Source organism: Pieris rapae, chromosome 1 (assembly GCF_905147795.1).
Source record: "Pieris rapae chromosome 1, ilPieRapa1.1, whole genome shotgun sequence".
NCBI classification, from domain to species: Eukaryota; Metazoa; Arthropoda; class Insecta; order Lepidoptera; family Pieridae; genus Pieris; species Pieris rapae.
Genome location: NC_059509.1, coordinates 12745314 through 12763011, shown reverse-complemented (window position 1 = coordinate 12763011; position 17698 = coordinate 12745314). Strand labels below are relative to the sequence as shown.

The following is a 17698-nucleotide window of genomic DNA, read 5'->3' as shown; positions in this document are numbered from 1 at the left end:
TATCGCACGAACTTTATCGACGAAATTTTGTTATTTCGATTTGCGTAAATCGTCAGATTATATATTTTTCAATATTCTTCAATTATTTCATTCAAAAAAAAAAATTAGCTCGAGAATGTCAAGATGACTTTTTTTTACAACTTTGCTGCCCTCCCCTTTCTTTACGTCACTCTCAAATTGTCAGATTAGTGGAATATACACTTTTTAGGATGTAATTAACTCACACTACCTTAATCTGACGCGCCCGAGAATGTCTGATGATCTATTTTTTTTTACTAATCTGATCCTGTATCCTTCACGGGCGGCCTTATATATGGGCCTCATGTTTGTTGGAGATACTTAACCGGGTACTAGGTATCCCTCTGTCTATTAATCTGCCGCGCTTTAGTAAACCCGAAATCCCCGCTTGGGCTCCCCTACTATAATAATATTATACATAATATTTCCTTCCTTTAAACTATATTCAATGTTGTTTTTTTTTCTTCAATTTATCCCTAGTGGGAAAGGCAAAGGACTTTAGTCCATACAGCCAATGTTCAATATTGTTTGCACTTGAATGTTGACTCTTGACAATTGTCATCTAGTTTACAACACTAACCTAAAAAGCGTACTTTTTATTTACAACTAATTTGTTAAATTTAAGATTTATGTAAATCATGAAACTCTCAAGAGTGTTGTATGCTCAACATATTGGTTTTATGTTCAAAAAACATTGGTTGATTCAAGGCAAACGTGTACCAATCGATACAGGGGTAGAACAATATCTGAAAGAAAAAGGAATCAAAGTTGAAGATGCCCTTGATTTTATTAAGGAGCCGCAAGTTCACGAAAGGTAAGGTAACGTTTTTGTAACAACCACTAAAATACTCATACTTAATTAATGAGATTAATAATGCTTTGTAGAGTTGATATCATTGGTCCATTTGAACAACACTTACCACTAGATGAAAATCACCCAAACTTTAAAGAAAGACCATGCTATACTCTTACAAATACAAATGTTCTCCTAGAGGGAATATCTCAAGCTCAAGTTCTTACTAAAACTGTAATTGCTGAAGACAAATTGCCTCCAAGAATAGAAGAGCTAGCTCAATTACCCGCACCAAAGGCTGTTCATGAAGGTGTCAAGAAAGCCATTTTAAGTGCTAATGTATTTGATTGCGAACAGAAAAAATTACCTAAAATTAAAGATTCAGAGAGACCAGCTTATAATTTTACAAGAATTTTAGGCATAACAGATAGAAGGAGAAAGTAAGTGGATGCCAAATTTTAACTTATCTTAATTGTTATTAAATTAAATTTTTGGTTCTTAATTACATGTTTCTTTTAGTCAAATATTAACAAACAAGTTAATGCACTTAGTTGAAAAAAGCAGTGATGTTGATGTTACTCAAAGTAAATATGTCTTAAATGATAGTGAGTGTCATACAGTATTTGATAAAGAAAATGAATTGATCCAATTCAAAGATGTGTCTAACATTTTGGTGACAAGCAACAAACCCTTGAAACATGAAATTGATGATAGCAATATACCATTTATTGAAATACCAGACTTGTATCCCATAAAGCACACTGTTACTTTACCAAAAGAGCACTTTTATGATGCAGTTAGTAAATACCGTAAGTATTTTAACTTTTTTATAGTGTATTTTGAAAAATCTTGATACATCCTCATTACATTCCCCCCAACTTGTTACTCTCAAAAACTTTATAGAGAAGAACATAATGCAAGCTCCATTCTCTATCTGTCTAATAAAGCTCTCTTTTAAATAAGAAAATGTGATAAAAGTTGGAAACTAGTGGTTAGTACCATACACACCTATAAGTTGTCACAACTTTAACAATTAGCAAAATGATTGTGGTATACAAATGTGTACAATTTAATATTTTAAACCATTTGGGTATAAAATATGATAAAACCCTTTAGACTGTTGTTTTGAGGAATTTTCGTTAAAATAATTTTAAATATTATTTCAGCAATTGCATTAAATATGTCATTGAAACATCCTCACACAACTTGGTTACACTACAATGCAACAGAAGTAAAAAATTTGTATGAGGAACCTGTGACACCAATACAAGTGCTCGGGCGATCACTCACACACACTTTTACTATTGCGTCGTCATTTGCAAAGCAGTTATATGGAGTATGTATAAGTTTTCATTGCTCAATATTTATTAAGATACATTTTTCATAATTTCGTATATCATGTGTTTCCAGGAGGACATTAAAGATTTGCCCGAGCCCGTTTACGTTAATTGTATTCAAACTGACGGACAGCGCTACCACTTCGGCGTACTGGAATTGAACACTTTAAACGTCGACGGGACGGATGGGACAAAAAATGTCTGGTTCTGCAAAAATGACGTCAAATTATATGACTCCAGCAGATACCTCGGCGGAATGCCGGCATTAGAGAACTATAATCCTGCCGTATACGGTTACATTAATGCATTTTACAACTGTTGAGTAAATAAATAATATTAGTCTAAATAAATATAGATCATTTGATTGTTTTATTTTTTGTAGCTGAAGAAGAAGAATGAAGAAAAAGTATAATTTAAATGTATTCACGTATATATCTCATTATATTTACAAGAACATAAACACATTAGTTATCGATTTCAATACACAAGTTAACACATACCAGAACACTTTGTACAATAAAAGTAAGAATAGATACAAAGATGTAATGCAGACTCTTTCACAAGCGACCATTCAATTCTCTAAGCTGAATTTCTGCAATCGACGTCTTCTCAGCTCTTCGGCGTCGGCGTCCGGCCTTTCGCTGGAAATTCAATTAGTTATAGATATTCAGAAGCCTCTAAAGTGTAAACATATCAACAATCGGGACTACCTGAAAGTGTCGGTCGGGAGTTTGTCCGCTTCGTCAAAAGCAAAGTCCTCGAAGGTGTCGGAGGAGCCGGAGGGTCCCGGAGCTGCCTCGAACGAGGTGCCGGCGACGGCACTCGGGGTCTCGGCGGAGCTCGGCGCCGGGGCCGGAGCCGGAGCCGGAGCCGGAGCCGGCTCGGGGCGACTGCGCGACAGATCCACGTCAGATTAACACGAAAACCAACGGAGAGTCATCGGTACATTCGTAATCCCGAAGCGACTCACTTGACATCCGTCTGCGTGGCGACGTCGTTGCGGTCCAGCGGCAGGTTGGCGACCACCGACGAGTATTGCTGCATCAGCAGCACCGACGCGTCCAGCATCGCCTGGATCTCGTGCAGCAACTGGAACGGGACCGTCGCGTACGTGGATCGAACGGAAATATCAATGAATCTGTTTGAAAACCGAAAGTCGACTCACGTGTAGCCGGGCCTCGACGTTCCTCCTCTCGGTGCCCTCCATCCTCTGCAGCTCCTCGGCGGAGAGCGTGGCGAGCGACGCGGGCCGAGGCGGCGGGGCGGGGGGCATGCCCCAGGCCATCATGGCTGCGAATGGTTTCGTCGTCAGTCTTTGGACGTACACATCGATACATCGTTATATTCGATGACGAGCCTCTCGCCCGTCGTACTCACGCGGCGGCGGAACGTTGGGGAAGGGCGGCGGGGGCGCGGCGTGGGGCGCGCGGGGAGCGTTCGGAGCGTGGGGCGCGGGGGCGGCGTGCGGGGCGTGGGGAGCGGCGTCCGCCGCGGGGGCTCGCAGCACGTTCAGGCGGCAGGTGGGGCACGTCTGCTGCCGCTGGAACCAGAGGCGAAGGCACGCAGCGTGGAAGATGTGGTTGCACGGAAGCTTCTTGGCACCTGGCGGTGGCAAAGTTATTTTTGTATATTTATTGTTATAGTCTAAAAGCCTAAAACACAAATGTGTTATAAATGAGACGAACCTCCGTGCATCTCCTCTCGGCAGATGATGCACTCGTTGTCCGCGGCCGCGAGCTCCTCGGCCGTGGCGTCAGGGTACAGGGTGTTCATGTTTCGTATGGCCCGACGCGATAACACCACGTCACTGTACGCTCGCTTGAAACTCCTGAGGGAGAAAAGTCAATTGATTCAATATACATATAATATGGTTTAGGTTAGGCCATTAAAGAGAGAGATGGAGAATATTATTAAATTAAACATAATCATAAGCATTTTAATTCTCAATTGTTATCTCATTTTACATCTAATTTAGTATCTGTATAAGCCCCCAATACATACCTCGTTTCGAAATATTATTGACATGAAAAAAGGCACACAATTCGTAAATTGCTTTTTATGTAGTACTTCCTACTACCCAATCTTAAGTATTAAATACTATTGCAACAATGAGACAAGTCAGACTGTTCACAATACGTACAAAGACTGACAGTGTGTCGATTGGCCCATTAAAAATATTACGCATGATGATGAGGATGTATCAAAATTTTTGATATAAAATCTGTATTTCAAACAATATCTGTGTTTTGACTCACCTCATGGTCTCGTACATGGGTCTGAAGGCAAAGAGCGGTAGAGTGAATATCCTAACCATGATCACTACAAAGCCGATGTAAAGCAGGACCTTGAAGAAGTTGATTGCTAATTCAGTGTAGAGCAACACTGCTGCCTTACTTTCCCATGGAGCTTCCCAACGCGAGTCTATTGCGTGCAAAATATACTGTAAAATTTAACAAAAAGCAGTTTTAGAATTTTTATCATCACTATTAACTTGATTAAATTTAAATAATCAGTACAAAGTAACTGTAGTATTGTAAAAACAAAGTTGATTTTCTTATAATAGTTTTTATCATCCACATTAATAGATAACTATTGATGTAATAATCTTTTACATAATTACCTTTATCAAAATGTTTACTATCATCACCAGTAATATGCTGTATTCAAATCCAAATACAAGTTGAACTGATGGTCCTTTAAGAAGGGTAAACTGGTAAGCGTGATGGATGAAAAAGAAATCTGCTTGTGCCAACAGCAAAAGCAATGTCAAAATCCGCACATGAAACAACCAACCTATGACAGGACTCCTCTCCATCTGAAAATATAATTGTATTTAAGGTCAAAACATTGCCAGAGATAAATGTTTCAAATAGTACATAAAAATCAGTAAAATAAATAATTTTGTTTATAGTTGTATAACAATGATTAACTCACATAATCAACTCGATCTTCAGCCAACCAGTGGAATGCTTTCAAGAATAATAAAACAGTAAACAGTGCTATAAACTTAGGGTTAAAATCGTCCCTGAACACAGTGAAAGCTAAACAAGTTTCTGTGATTGCATACCAGGACCTTTCCATTAAATGCTGAAAATACAGACATAATAATTTTAATAAGAGGTTATAAAGTAAGGTTTAAATAAGCACATAAGACAGATTTGTCTAAAATTTTACAAGAAGCTTTTATATTTTGTACGGAGACAAAGAATCACTACTGTGAGAGTGACATGTGATGCGCTGGTCCTTACAAGAATCATATTATAAGGTAATGCTGGAGCAGGTATATAACAAAATATTAAGGAAAATTAATCTTATGTAGTACTTTGTGATCACACTGTACAAGGTCAGAGTTCACACTTGCCATGAACTACAGTGCCTTAGCCTCGGTGTCTTGATGGTTACATTGTCCACCCAATGCTATATGTGCCCACAGCCACTAAAAAAGGCTCTCTAAATACATTAACACACCATTATATTTTGTTCACTAAGTCCATTTCTTAGAGACTATTTAAAAATAAAACAAAAATTAACATTGAGGTCATACACTAAAACTTATCCTTAATGAACAATGCATAGGCTTGATGATGATAGTGTGTTTATTAAATAATTATAAAGCATAAATATATATAAATGGTTCCCTTAACTTAAATTTCAGTCTTATTACATGAAACTGTCAAAGAAACAACACATGAAATAGATGTGACATGCTGAGATAACAAAATAAAGGGGGGAAAAGAACAATGTATGTTTTAAATACCTCAAGTTCAGCAGGACGCAGCTGTCCAAAGAAAATTTTACGTATAATTTTCCCAACTAGAAGAACAAGAATTAATCCTTGTAAATACATGACCTGTAAAGAAAGTCAAAGAGGATGATATTATTGAAACAACAATATAACGAATATTTATAACATTCATAATTTCTGAATGCACTTACAGCCATGCTAGGATTTGAGTTAGTGAGATAAACAACGGAAGGGTAAAACTGTTTCTTCTGGTAGTATGCATTGCCGATAACTATAGTTGTAAGTGCAAGACTGATGGCAGCTGCAACTAAGGCCTTCATTTTTACAGTCATTTAAAACATTTATTGAATTCTAACACAGTAAATTTCATAAAAAAGTCTTCAGAAGAGTCTAGGCACTCCAAAATCTATTCTTTTTCAACAAATTCATTTTCAAAACATAGTTTCGTATCAATAACTTCAACAAAAAATAATAATGTTGACCGTTTGACGTGTTCAATCTTTATTAGTGACAACTAGATGAAATGAATAATTTTATTATCGGAAACATGTACTGAGTTAAATACTAGTTCCTGGTAATCTTCAATTACATCATCATCATTATTATATTGAATATAAAAAGCTGTCATGCTATAGAAGTGAAATTAATTGAATTTTTAAATGATACAATTAAAATTAGAATTTTCATTTAACAAGTTGTCAGTTAAATGGAAACAACAAAGTAGAAGTCAGTGCTACAAGATTGTGAAATTTGCTATACATATAAATCTACGTTTATAATATGGCGAAGCGGAAGGGCTTAGTCAAGATGCCTTAATACTTAATAGTAGTTTAAGTAGAAAGTCGAAAACTAAATTTGGATGAAGATTACACTTGACAGTTAATGTCCACAAATTTTCATAAAAATTTTGATTTCGACTTTCTACATAAATCACTGTTAACTGTTAAGCCTTCTCGATTAAGCCCCACGGTCTAAAGACTTTAGCCAACCTGGAAAATGTGTATTAAAAAAAAGTATTCAAGCTTCAGATTATGACAGTTGACAACTCATATAAATAAATATGTTCTGACTTCTGAAATCACAATTTACAATCAAGATGGTTTCTGTTGACTGCTGTAGTTATTTGTTGTTGCAGCTAAAGACGAAGCAGCATTGTCTAAATAGTCTATGAACGTAACATTCTATTAGGATAAATAACTGTTACGACAAATTAAATTTATAATTAATTTGCTGTAATAAATAAAAACCGTCAAAACTTATTTACAAAAGAATAAGCTTGTTGCCGCGCAATCAAATTATACTTTGTGCCAGTTTCGTTTATTACATTTCATTGAAGTGCTGGTTGTGTTGTAAACCGTTTTATTTTATTATTGTGCAGATTATATTATGTATACATATATATCAATAAATATTTAATACAACATAGTGTCATAAAATCAGTCTAATGGTTTCAAGTTTTGTTATAATTATTTTCACTTTCAAGAAAAATGGTAAACATTAAAGTATTCTATTTGAATGTCTTTGAATCTCTTATATTTAAAAAAAATTCTTACTTTTTTTGCACTTCAGCAGGGTGATGATCCACCTTACCTTCCAGTGGGAACTGATGTTAGTGCTAAGTATAAAGGTGCATTTTGTGAAGCAAAGGTAAAGAAAGTGGTACGCAACATTAAGTGTAAGGTAAGTTTTAACAATACCTACCATAAAATCATATGCTTAATTTAATCAAAATCACAATGCGGCCAACTTGGGCATTATTAGACTTATGCTTCACATGGTGAAAAGCTATTTTACAAGATATATGTGTATACCAAAAATACACATACAAAGAAAGTACAATCATACATCAAATTAAGCTCCATACCCTGCATAACATTTAACTGATCATGCCTCCTCCAGTAGACATCAGTGTTAGAAGAAATTGCCCTGAGTACAATTAAATTTTCAGAGAGTGGTATTTCACTGGCCAGTGTAACACTGTAAATAATACTAACCCAACCCTAGATCCATAAACATTACAATAACATGAATTTCTTAATTACATTGAATCTTAAAACAAATTGTTTTCATCACTAACATTTTCAAATACTTTTTTATAATAGGTAACTCTTAAAGCTGGAGGAATTTCTACCGTTAACGACGATGTAATAAAAGGAACCTTGAGAGTTGGCAGTACTGTAGAAATAAAGCAGGATCCAAAGAAAGACCCCATTGAAGCTGTCATTACTAAAATACAAGATTGTAGCCAGTACACTGTTGGTATGTTGTTATTCATTGAATTTAATTTTGCTACAAGTTTATTCTTCTACCTGGCCATTGAACTAACAAACATCGTCCAGCCTTCAATAACGTAGATATTTGAGAATTAAAATCAAAATACTTGTAGACCACAGTTTATTAGAAACAACCCGTTACAGTATTCGACGATGGCGACATCACGACATTACGTAGATCGGCTTTGTGTCTCAAGAGTGGAAGGCATTTCAACGAGAGCGAGACCCTGGATCAACTGCCCCTCACTCATCCGGAGCACTTTTCCACGCCCGTTATAGCCGGTAGACGCGGGCGCAGAGGCAGGGCACAGTGAGTAGAGCCTGTCATTCGTCTATCTCGTTTTAACCCCTTTTTTGACTTCACAAATCTCTTCACAGATCCGACGAAAGCGAAGGCGAAGGGAGCTCGCGTCGCACGAAGGCGGACAGCGCAGAGAGGGAGCCCCACGTCGGCCGAGTGGTCCTCGTGGAGTCGGCCAGCGCAACGGAGCGGAGGCGACCCCACCAGCCGGCTTTCCCGGCGCTCGTGGTCGCGCCGACCGCTCAGATCAAGGTCAAGGAGGACTACCTCGTGAGGTCCTTCAAAGACGGCAGATAGTAAGTTCTAAACGCCCTAGCGCGTCGGTAGTCTCGGCGCCGAATGACGACCTATTCCCTCAGCTACACTGTGCCGAAGAAAGAGGCGCGCGAGTTCCGCAAGGGCGGCGCCCCTCCGGAGTGGAGCGGCGTGGAGGCGGCGCTGCAATACCTCGACGACGGAGTGCTGCCGCCGCACTGGGACCGCGACTCGCTCTTCGACGAGCCCCGAAACACGTCCGACGACGTACGTATCGGTTCCTCCATCGTCGGCGACCGCTCCCCTTCTCCGGTGACCTCTTCTCGACCGTTTCAGAGCTCGGACGACGAGCCTCGCGAGGAGAAGGACCACTTCGTGGCGCAGCTCTACAAGTTCATGGACGACCGCGGGACTCCGCTCAATCGCAATCCCACCATCGCCAACAGAGACATCGACCTTTACCGACTCTTCCGAGTGCGTCATCGGTTTCCATTTTCCACCCGCGACGCACCCTCGTCCCCTCGGGCGATGGTGCGACTCTATTTCCGTTTTTTAGGTGGTGCAGAAGTTGGGAGGCTACAATCGGGTCACCAACCAAAATCAATGGAAGACTATAGCCGATAAAATGGGCTTTCACCCAGTCACCACGAGCATCACCAACTTGTGTAAGCAAGCCTACAAGAAGTGAGTGGCGCAAAATCTTCGACGAGCACGCCCACAGAACTCGCCCGCGAATACAGCACCTTCTATCGTTCACTCCTCAGGTTCCTCCACAGCTTCGAGGATTTCTATCGCAAGCTGGGCGTGACTCTGGTGGCGCACCCTCGCGGCGCTCGGACGCCTCCAGCCGGCCGCTCACTCATCCGAGACCGTGACAAGCAGCCGCCCGCGGCCGCCGCCTCTGCCACACCCGCCACGCCCACGCCCACTCCCACGCCCACGCCCGCGCCCACGCCTTTGGCCGCCGCCTCCACTCCCACCTCCGTCTCCTGCGCCTCCACCGTAAGTACAACCTGTTGATAATGTCGCGTTTCACGATTCTACGCGAAAAAGATTCTCATCGTCCGAACATTACAGAGATCATTCACGTTTACATGGAGTCCATATAAAATAATTGTTTATATTTATCTTTATTAAGTTAAGAATAGGCATAGTTACTTTAAATCTACAATTAATTATTCTTTTTTAATAATTAATTTAATTAATTACTCTTTAGAAATGGATGTTTGTGTAAATATTACAAAATAGTTTCATCCGCGCGTAAAGATTCACTTCAATAAATTACAGCGCGGGAGAGACAAGGACTCGGACAAGAGCGAAACGGAGAAGAGCGACAAGAGCGAAAAGAGCGAGAAGGAGGAGAAGATAGAGAAGTCCCGGGTGAGCGACGAGGACGACAGCGCCGACAACCAGCCGCTGGCGCCGCGCTGCGCCACGCCCAAGTTAGTGTACCGCGATCGCCCGAACCAGACGCCCGTGCCCGCTTTATTAACCTTTCGCATCGCAATACTCAGGTCTGAAAAGGAGAAGGAGAAAGACAAGAGTTGGCCCGCGAGCGAAGAGAGAGTCCCCGTTAAGTCTAGATCCCTCTCGAAGACGAGGAGCCTCCCTCCCGCCAAGAGCGAGTCGCACGAGAAGCACCTCCCGAAGAGGAGGCCCCTGTCCTCGAAGCGTACGTGAGGTCTCATTGTATTAATGCTAACCGCGCAGAGCCCATTCGAAATACCAGTCGGTGGTCTTTCGAATGAGCCCGCCGATAACAGTGTTCGTGTCGGCCACAGTGAACGAAGGCGGCGGCTCCATCTCTCGAGGTTCGCGAAGACCCCACGTGTCCACCGACAGCGACAGTTCCGGCCGGGCTTCGAGGTGATGATATCTTAATGAGGCGAGGACGAGGTCGGTGAGGCTCGTCGTCGAGCGTCCACGTTGACGAAGGCGCTCTTGTCGCAGGTGCGGGCTCGGGAAGAAGACGCCGAGTCGGCGGAGTCAGAGCGCCAACTCGGCGAGCAGCGGCAACACCGTCGCCTCCGACGGCGGCAAACGACCGCGCAAGAGGAAGTCCACCGAGTCAGTGCGCGTCGGCCCTCCTCCGGCTCCCTCCGCGCGCCGCTCTCGGCTTCTCACGGACGGTTGTCGTTTCAGGCCGTCCGCGAGCGAGCCGGTCGGGAGATCGGGCAGTTCCAACGTCAAGGCGCAAGTGGGCGACAGGCTCAAAGTGTACTACGGCCCCGCCCAGTCGGAATCGAAGGTAACGCCGACGCACGCGAGCCGCTCTCGCGCCGCCGCCTCTGTCCGGCGATTATTCAATGTTCCCATCGACGCTTCCGACCAGGTGACCTACGAGGCGAAGGTGATCGAGGTGTCCCGCGGCGGACTCCTGCGCGTGCACTACACGGGCTGGAACACGCGCTACGACGAGTGGATCAAGCCCCGACGCATCGCGCTCAACGTCTCGCAGCTCGAGGCCGAGAAGGTCGCAACTTCGTTCTCTTCGTCGCGTTTCTCTTCCCCTTCCGGAACTCTCCAGCGTTCGTTTTCTGTTGTAGGGGACGAGCGTCGGCAGACGAGCGAGGAGCAAGCGCCCGGAAGGTCTCGCGGCGCAGGTTTCGGGCAAATCCGTTCGGTCGGACAGCGACAGCGACTCGGACGCGGACTCGAAGGGGCCGCCGAAGAAGCCGGACGGCAAAACCAGCCCGAAGAGTACGTCCGCCTCGGTGATCTCGCCGGAACCTTTCGTGTTCGTCGCCTATATTTTTCGTTTTCTCTTTTAGCTCCGACGCAATCGAAGGAAGCCAAGGCCGGCGGCGACGGCTCCGGGAAGCCTCGGAAGAGGCCCGGCCGAGCGGTGTCCACTCCGTCGGCCTCCTCCCCGCCCAAGAGGCCGCGTGCCGACGCGCCTCATCCGAACCAGGGACGCCAAGGCAGGGATTACGACCTCAACGAGATACGGTCCGAACTCAAAGGGCTTCAAACCGTGAAACAGGAGCCGGAGGAGGCGATCGACGGCGAGCTCGTCCCGGCCGACCGGTCGGATGCGGATCCCGCCGCGGCGCCCACGGCGTCCGCCGAGGGGACCCGGTCGGACGGACAGACCGAAGACGTCTACGAGTTTAAAGAGCCCGAGCCGTTCGAACTCGAGCTGCACGATGAGAAGAAAAAGAGAACTCATCGGATCTTCGACGATATTTCGCCCACGAAGTACGCCTCGACGCTGTCCAAATCTCTCAGCGAAGAGATATCCGAAGATCCCTCGAGACCCCGACCGGCGTTCGGGTCCCCTTCGCCCTCGCCTTCGTCGTTCGGAGACTTTGTTCCCACTCGCGACCCCCCGGAGCGGCGGAGCCCCGAGGGAGACTCCAAAGACGGGTCGTTCTCCCTGGACGACGACTCTCTTCCCGGCGAAGGAAGTTCGGGGCCCGTTTTCGAAGGGTTCACTCCCGCTAAGAACCAAGAGACGTATTCGAAAAAAAATAAAGTTCCTAAAATGCGAGAGATGATTGACGACTCTCCGGAGAGTCCGGCCGATGATGAGCGGTCGTCGGAAGACGAGAGCGAGATCACCGTCAAGGAAGAGAAACGTTCGCCCAGCCCGGCGATCTCGACGCCCGTCGTCACGAAAATGGCCGAACCCATCGAGGAAGACCCCGGCGAGGGAGAACCTGAGCCAAGCGAGGAAGTCAAGGATGCGATTACTCTTCTGGAGGCATTGCCGCCTCTCGAGTCTATACCGATGCCTCCCGACACTCCGCCCCCGCAGGGCGAGCTCCAAATCACCGGAGCCTCGCCGAAAGAAAACGTCGAACGGACTGAAGATGTGAAAGATGAGAAAATAAGAGCCGAAGAAATAAACCTTTCGTCGATTCCGCTTCCCGAAGCCGAACCGAAAACACCGCCCAGGGTAAAGATAGAGAAACTCGACCCCGTCCCCGCACCGGCCGAACTCGACGCTCCCGCGAGCCCGATCGACACCGAGGAAGACAAATCGGAACCCGACAGTCCCGCGCGGATCGACGTCCTACCGGAGCCTCCTCCCGGGTTCCTTTTGCAATCCGAGGGACCCAAGATCGCCGAGAAACTGCTCAAAGCCATCAACAGCGCCAAACGCCTGTCCACGTCCCCGCCCCCGGCGGAGGACCGTCCCGACACTCCCGAGAGGGTCCATTCCACCGTCAAAAAGTTAGACGAAGACGAGTCGCCCGTTCTCAAACTAGATTCGCTCAAGGCCCCGGCCCGGCTCGAGGTCGCCAAGAGAGCGAGTCCCGCGGAAGCGAAAGACTCCATATTCGGCGAGCCGGCCGAAGCGGCGGACGCGAAACGCGAAGCCGCGGATATCAAGAAGCTGAAGCCCAAAGAATCGCCGCTCTCGCCGCTGCCGAGCGCCCCGAGCTCCCTCGAGAGGCGGAAGAGCGTGGCCGATTTGCCGCTCGGCGCGGGGAAGAATAACAAGGTGCTGAGCGACACTATTCAAAAACTATCCAGTCAAATCAACCAATCGGCGTCGGCGGCCGCTCCGCCCCCGCAGCCCTTCCGGCCCGAAGACGACGGAAGCGACTCCACGGATTCGGACGACTCCGACAGAAGGTTCGTAGTCGTTAAGTCGTCGGCTCGCTCCGTCCGGCGCTCGGGCGGCGCGAACGGACATTCAGAGACTGTTTTCGCGCAGGTTGATCATCGACAGGGCGGCCGACGAGCGGGCCGGGCCCCACGCCGGCAAGTCGGCGGGCGAGTGGAGCGCCGGCCAGACGCTGCTCATGCTGGAGGACGCCTGCAAGAACCAGCGCAAGCACGGTCGGCAACTGAACGGTGGAATCCCGTCTCCCTATCTCGACCGCGCCCCGTTCACTCTCTCGCTCTCCGTCGCAGGCGCCAACGTGGTGGTGGCCGGCGGCAGCCGCGGCGCTGCGCCCGAGGACGACGGCAGCCTGTCCCTGCTGCTGTGCGAGGAGACCATTCCGGGCTCCCCGGCGCCCGACGCCGAGCCGGCTCCCTCGCGCAACCCCGCGCCGCACACGCCCTTCGCCTGTGCGCCGCAGCACCATCACCGGGACGCCCCCGGGGGCCCGGGCGTCTTCGCCGGGGCGGCTCGCGTCGCGTCGGGCGACCGGCGGCGCGACTCCGCCGAGGCGCGGCGGGTCGAGGCCGACGCGGCCCGCGACGACGACCGAGCCGACGGCTGGCCGAGGAGGCACGCTCTGATCGACAACACTCCGCCCACCACGCCCGACAGCAGTCTGGACCTGTCGCCGCCCAGGTACTTCGACCTTTCAGTGACGCGGAGTCGGGCTGCTCGTTCGCGGTTAACGCGTCCCTTTCTTTCCGCAGAGAGCGACGCACGTCGGAGCGAGACGGCCCCGCGGAGCGCAAGGACGAGGAGGAGGACGGCCGAGCGCCGCCCGACGGAGGCAGACCTGCCGGTGAGTGCCGACGCTTCGGACGGACGAATCGAATCTATCTATCTAACGGAACGCGTCCACAGCGAGCGGACGGGCGCGGCTGACGTCGGAGAGCTCGAGCGGCGGACGCGGCAGGGGCCGGCGCCCCCGCAGGGACACGGACGACCACCACCCGCTCAAGTACGACTTCTACGTGGATCTCGGTGAGTTCCCCGCGACTCGGCCGGATCGACGTCCGAGCGTCCGACCTCCGGTAACGTCTCCTCTCATCCGCAGACCCCGCCTGGGACTCTCGGTCGCGCATCAAACTGCTGACGACGAGGATGTCGGATCTCCGCAAGGCGTACCACTCCGTCAAGGTAGACCGTCGCTCGAACCGAATCTCTCCCACGCGATGGGACCGTCTCGCAAACTAACGTATTGCTCTTTTTCAAGGCCGAGTTGGCGGCCATCGATCGCCGGAGAAAGAAATTGAGACGCAAAGAGAGAGAGGGTGAGTTTTCGAATTAATAATTTTCGCGGCGCTCGCCGGCCTCTGCCATTGTCCGATTGGTTCCAGCCGTGAAAGCCGCCAAGGCGGCGTGCTCGTGACGGGTGCGGCTTCTCTCCGCCTCGATCGTTGCAGAATAGTGCGGCCTTCGTTCGAGGGTGCGTCGGCAGCCAAACTCGACCGACCGGCGTTTCTTTCGTTCGTATGTCTAAAGAGAAAAATGCACTTTAAATATGTACGAAGGTATATGTGTATATTTAAGTAAAAAATTATGTATGAATCGATGTTATAGAAATTTACATAATAAAGCGTTTGCACAATATTCTCTTCTCCCGTCTCTCTCGTTTTCATCTCACCACTGTTTACATTTGGGACTAAAATTAATTTATCTCTCACTCTCATACTCTGATGATGCCTTCTTACGTCTCACGTGAAGTAAATTCCGCCGCGAAGTCGAATTAAAAGTTCCGCGGTGATGACGTGATTGAAAAGTGCGTTTCATCGCTACCAACATCGAATAATTTATATGCATTTTAGGGTAAGTCTATGAAATAATATTATTAAGAGCGCACTTGCCCGTCCGACGAACGGTTGCGAGCACGGCCAAAAAGCTTGTTGTTTCATCCAGCGCAATGTCAGAGCAAGAGGCAAAGCGTAAAGAGAGAGAAAGCGGCCGAGCACTCGCGGCCGCTCGGGCTGCGGGCGGTGGCGAGACATTCATAAAAATAATCTCGTATCGCTCGCTAGCCTCGCTACACTGCCGCGGTGCCACCCGCCACTGTTACTAACTATACTACATTTCTCTAAAATAATGCAGGTTTATAAAGACCTACATTTATTATGTATTACCACGTTGATCAAATAAAACAGTCCAAATACAGTTGGATATATATTTCTTTATTCTCAACAACTTTGTTACACTTTATAAAATACATAATATATATAAAACATATCGGTTGTCGAGAAAATTCAGATTTCTTCCAAACACCAGCTTTTCAGAAGTGTTTGAAAGTTTTTTTCAAATTTCCACGAAATATAGTTGGTATTGAAGAAGGCTTGAATTTTTGCTGCTATTGGTCTAAGGTCATCGGGTATTTGCTAAAAACCAAATTTCTTTTTAGTTATATACAATGAGAATGTATAGGTATGTACCAAGTTGCTTATCTAAATCAAAATTAAATAAATTGCGCATGCGTCGAATGATGATGGTTTCAAGTGAACAGATGTGGCGTTTTTATTCTAGCAAAAAACCACACCGTTTTGAAGTTCGTAATAAACAACGTTTTATATGTACATTGTTGTTTTATTAGTGCATCAAAAAATATTAATTAAATTAACTTTCTCATAAATATCATGAATGTCCTTGCTTAAGTTTCAAATTTGTAAAATATTCGTATTTTTATACTTTTTATATGGAAGGAATTTGTTCGGTAATAATTCTCTAATTAACTAATTCAAAGCCCTCGTTAAAAGTAAATGAATCAATAAAGCTTTTTGTAAACGTTCATAAGTGTACTTGTTTACCTATATGAATAAAGATGTTTTGAGTTTAAAAATTTTATTCTTTTACTCTGATTTTTATTACCATAAATTTACATAAGTGTTGCTACTAAGAATGTTCTCCACCGAAAAACTGATAAATTTTACCCATTTTAGGACATTAATATAAAATGCTACGTAGTTTTTATGTTTTACTAGCAAAAAGGTAAGAAGAATCAAGAATCAATGAATCAATCAAGAATCTCTAAAAATTGCGTGACGTAAAAACCGCACTTATAGTAAAACTTGGAATATAAGATGTCTCTACATTTTGTTTAACCTATGAATATTCGTTGAGAGAAACTGTTTTAGCTGGCGCTGATAATTTTTTTGTGAAGATAGAATATTGTTTAAAATTGTGTGATATAAATAATAAAACTTATTACATAATTCCATTTAAGTGGCCCCTTGCCAGATGGGTTATAACTTATAATTTTTTTTATAATTGCTACAACAGAATCAGATTTCATCTTCACTATATTATATAGCAGGTTATTATTGGCACGGCAATTTTTTTTACTACATTGAACAAGTGATTTTATCTATTTACTTCGATATTTTACTAAGTACTTTTTTATCAAATAAAAAAGGAAATACAATTTGATTTTACTTGTTTCCCATACTCTACATAGCATGAAACCTATAAATGTAACTTTCAAAGATATCCGTTCTTTTGATTACAAATTGATATTTCTTGAGGGTGCTTCATTTATTATTTTTTATATTTATATATTTTTGGACCACAAAATTAGGACAAACACATGCCAAAACGAACATACATACAAAAATATAAAAAACGGTGTTGTCCCTGTAACATGTCGAAACGACCAGCAAAATCAAGTAGATACAATAAACAGTGTACGGTTCCTGGGTCCTAACCGTTAAACCTACCGTTTTTAATATTCGTACTTATAAAAAAAATGTTTTTAACCACTGGCAGTAGGCCCAAAGGTCATTGTACGAAATTCTTCGTGCTCCGCGTCCGTACTATACCTGTTTTCCACTGTCCACGGCTGGGCTAATATTAGCCATATAATTCAAGAGGATGCTAGTGGTACTCCTCATAGGCCGAAACCCGTGTTGCGCTTCTGATAGTTGGGAACTCACTTGATTAAATATGCATTTTTGAAGTGCCGCTTCCAATACTTTCGCCGGATATTCCCTTGGATGTCAAAAAATTATCTGCTGATTAAGAGACTCAAAACTTTCCCAGGTGCTGGTACTATTGAAACTGGTCTATAGTTTTGAACGTTTCTATCTCCACCCTTGTGTATAGGTGTTACCCGAGCAGCTTCCCATACTGTACGAAACACTCCTTGACGCAGACTCGTTATAAATCATGCATAGGGGAATCGACAATTTTCGGCACATTTCTTTAGCACAACATTAGGTATATTATCTAAACCTATACCTTTCTTTACGTCTTACTTCTTAATAGCGGCCTCGAATTACAAATATTTCCAGAATCACATTATGAAACGATCCCTCATTAACACCAAGAGACTAGGCCTTCAGTTATTGTAGAAGAGAGATCTATATCTGAAGAGGTTGTAA

The 17698-nt window shown here is 45.1% G+C and overlaps 3 protein-coding genes across 3 annotated transcripts; 2 read left to right on the top strand and 1 right to left on the bottom strand.

The window, feature by feature from the left end:
- The first annotated feature begins 559 nt into the window (after positions 1-559).
- On the top strand, positions 560-2512 carry LOC110997432 (39S ribosomal protein L37, mitochondrial). Its single transcript, XM_022265585.2, has 5 exons — positions 560-832; positions 904-1251; positions 1331-1620; positions 1978-2147; positions 2222-2512. The coding sequence occupies exons 1-5, from the start codon at positions 657-659 to the stop codon at positions 2468-2470; spliced, it is 1233 nt and encodes a 410-aa protein (XP_022121277.2). The 5' UTR covers positions 560-656; the 3' UTR covers positions 2471-2512.
- Positions 2513-2560: 48 nt separating this feature from the next.
- Positions 2561-6394, bottom strand: LOC110997431 (E3 ubiquitin-protein ligase synoviolin B). Its single transcript, XM_022265584.2, has 11 exons — positions 6085-6394; positions 5906-5998; positions 5083-5235; positions 4769-4963; positions 4404-4588; positions 3834-3976; positions 3526-3750; positions 3314-3438; positions 3119-3237; positions 2859-3038; positions 2561-2789 (listed from the first exon to the last, which is right to left on the bottom strand). The coding sequence occupies exons 1-11, from the start codon at positions 6223-6225 to the stop codon at positions 2720-2722; spliced, it is 1629 nt and encodes a 542-aa protein (XP_022121276.2). The 5' UTR covers positions 6226-6394; the 3' UTR covers positions 2561-2719.
- A 577-nt stretch (positions 6395-6971) lies between these two features.
- Positions 6972-16018, top strand: LOC110997440 (AT-rich interactive domain-containing protein 4B). Its single transcript, XM_045633902.1, is given in 24 exon segments — positions 6972-7383; positions 7463-7573; positions 7996-8152; positions 8311-8476; positions 8545-8763; positions 8827-8989; positions 9059-9196; positions 9279-9406; positions 9487-9724; positions 10010-10164; positions 10237-10394; positions 10504-10588; positions 10673-10789; positions 10865-10970; positions 11055-11195; positions 11269-11422; positions 11494-13423; positions 13425-13510; positions 13586-13973; positions 14045-14136; positions 14199-14318; positions 14392-14474; positions 14551-14608; positions 14675-16018. Coding segments are annotated over 24 exon segments (5028 nt in total). The 5' UTR covers positions 6972-7380; the 3' UTR covers positions 14707-16018.
- Positions 16019-17698: the final 1680 nt, after the last annotated feature.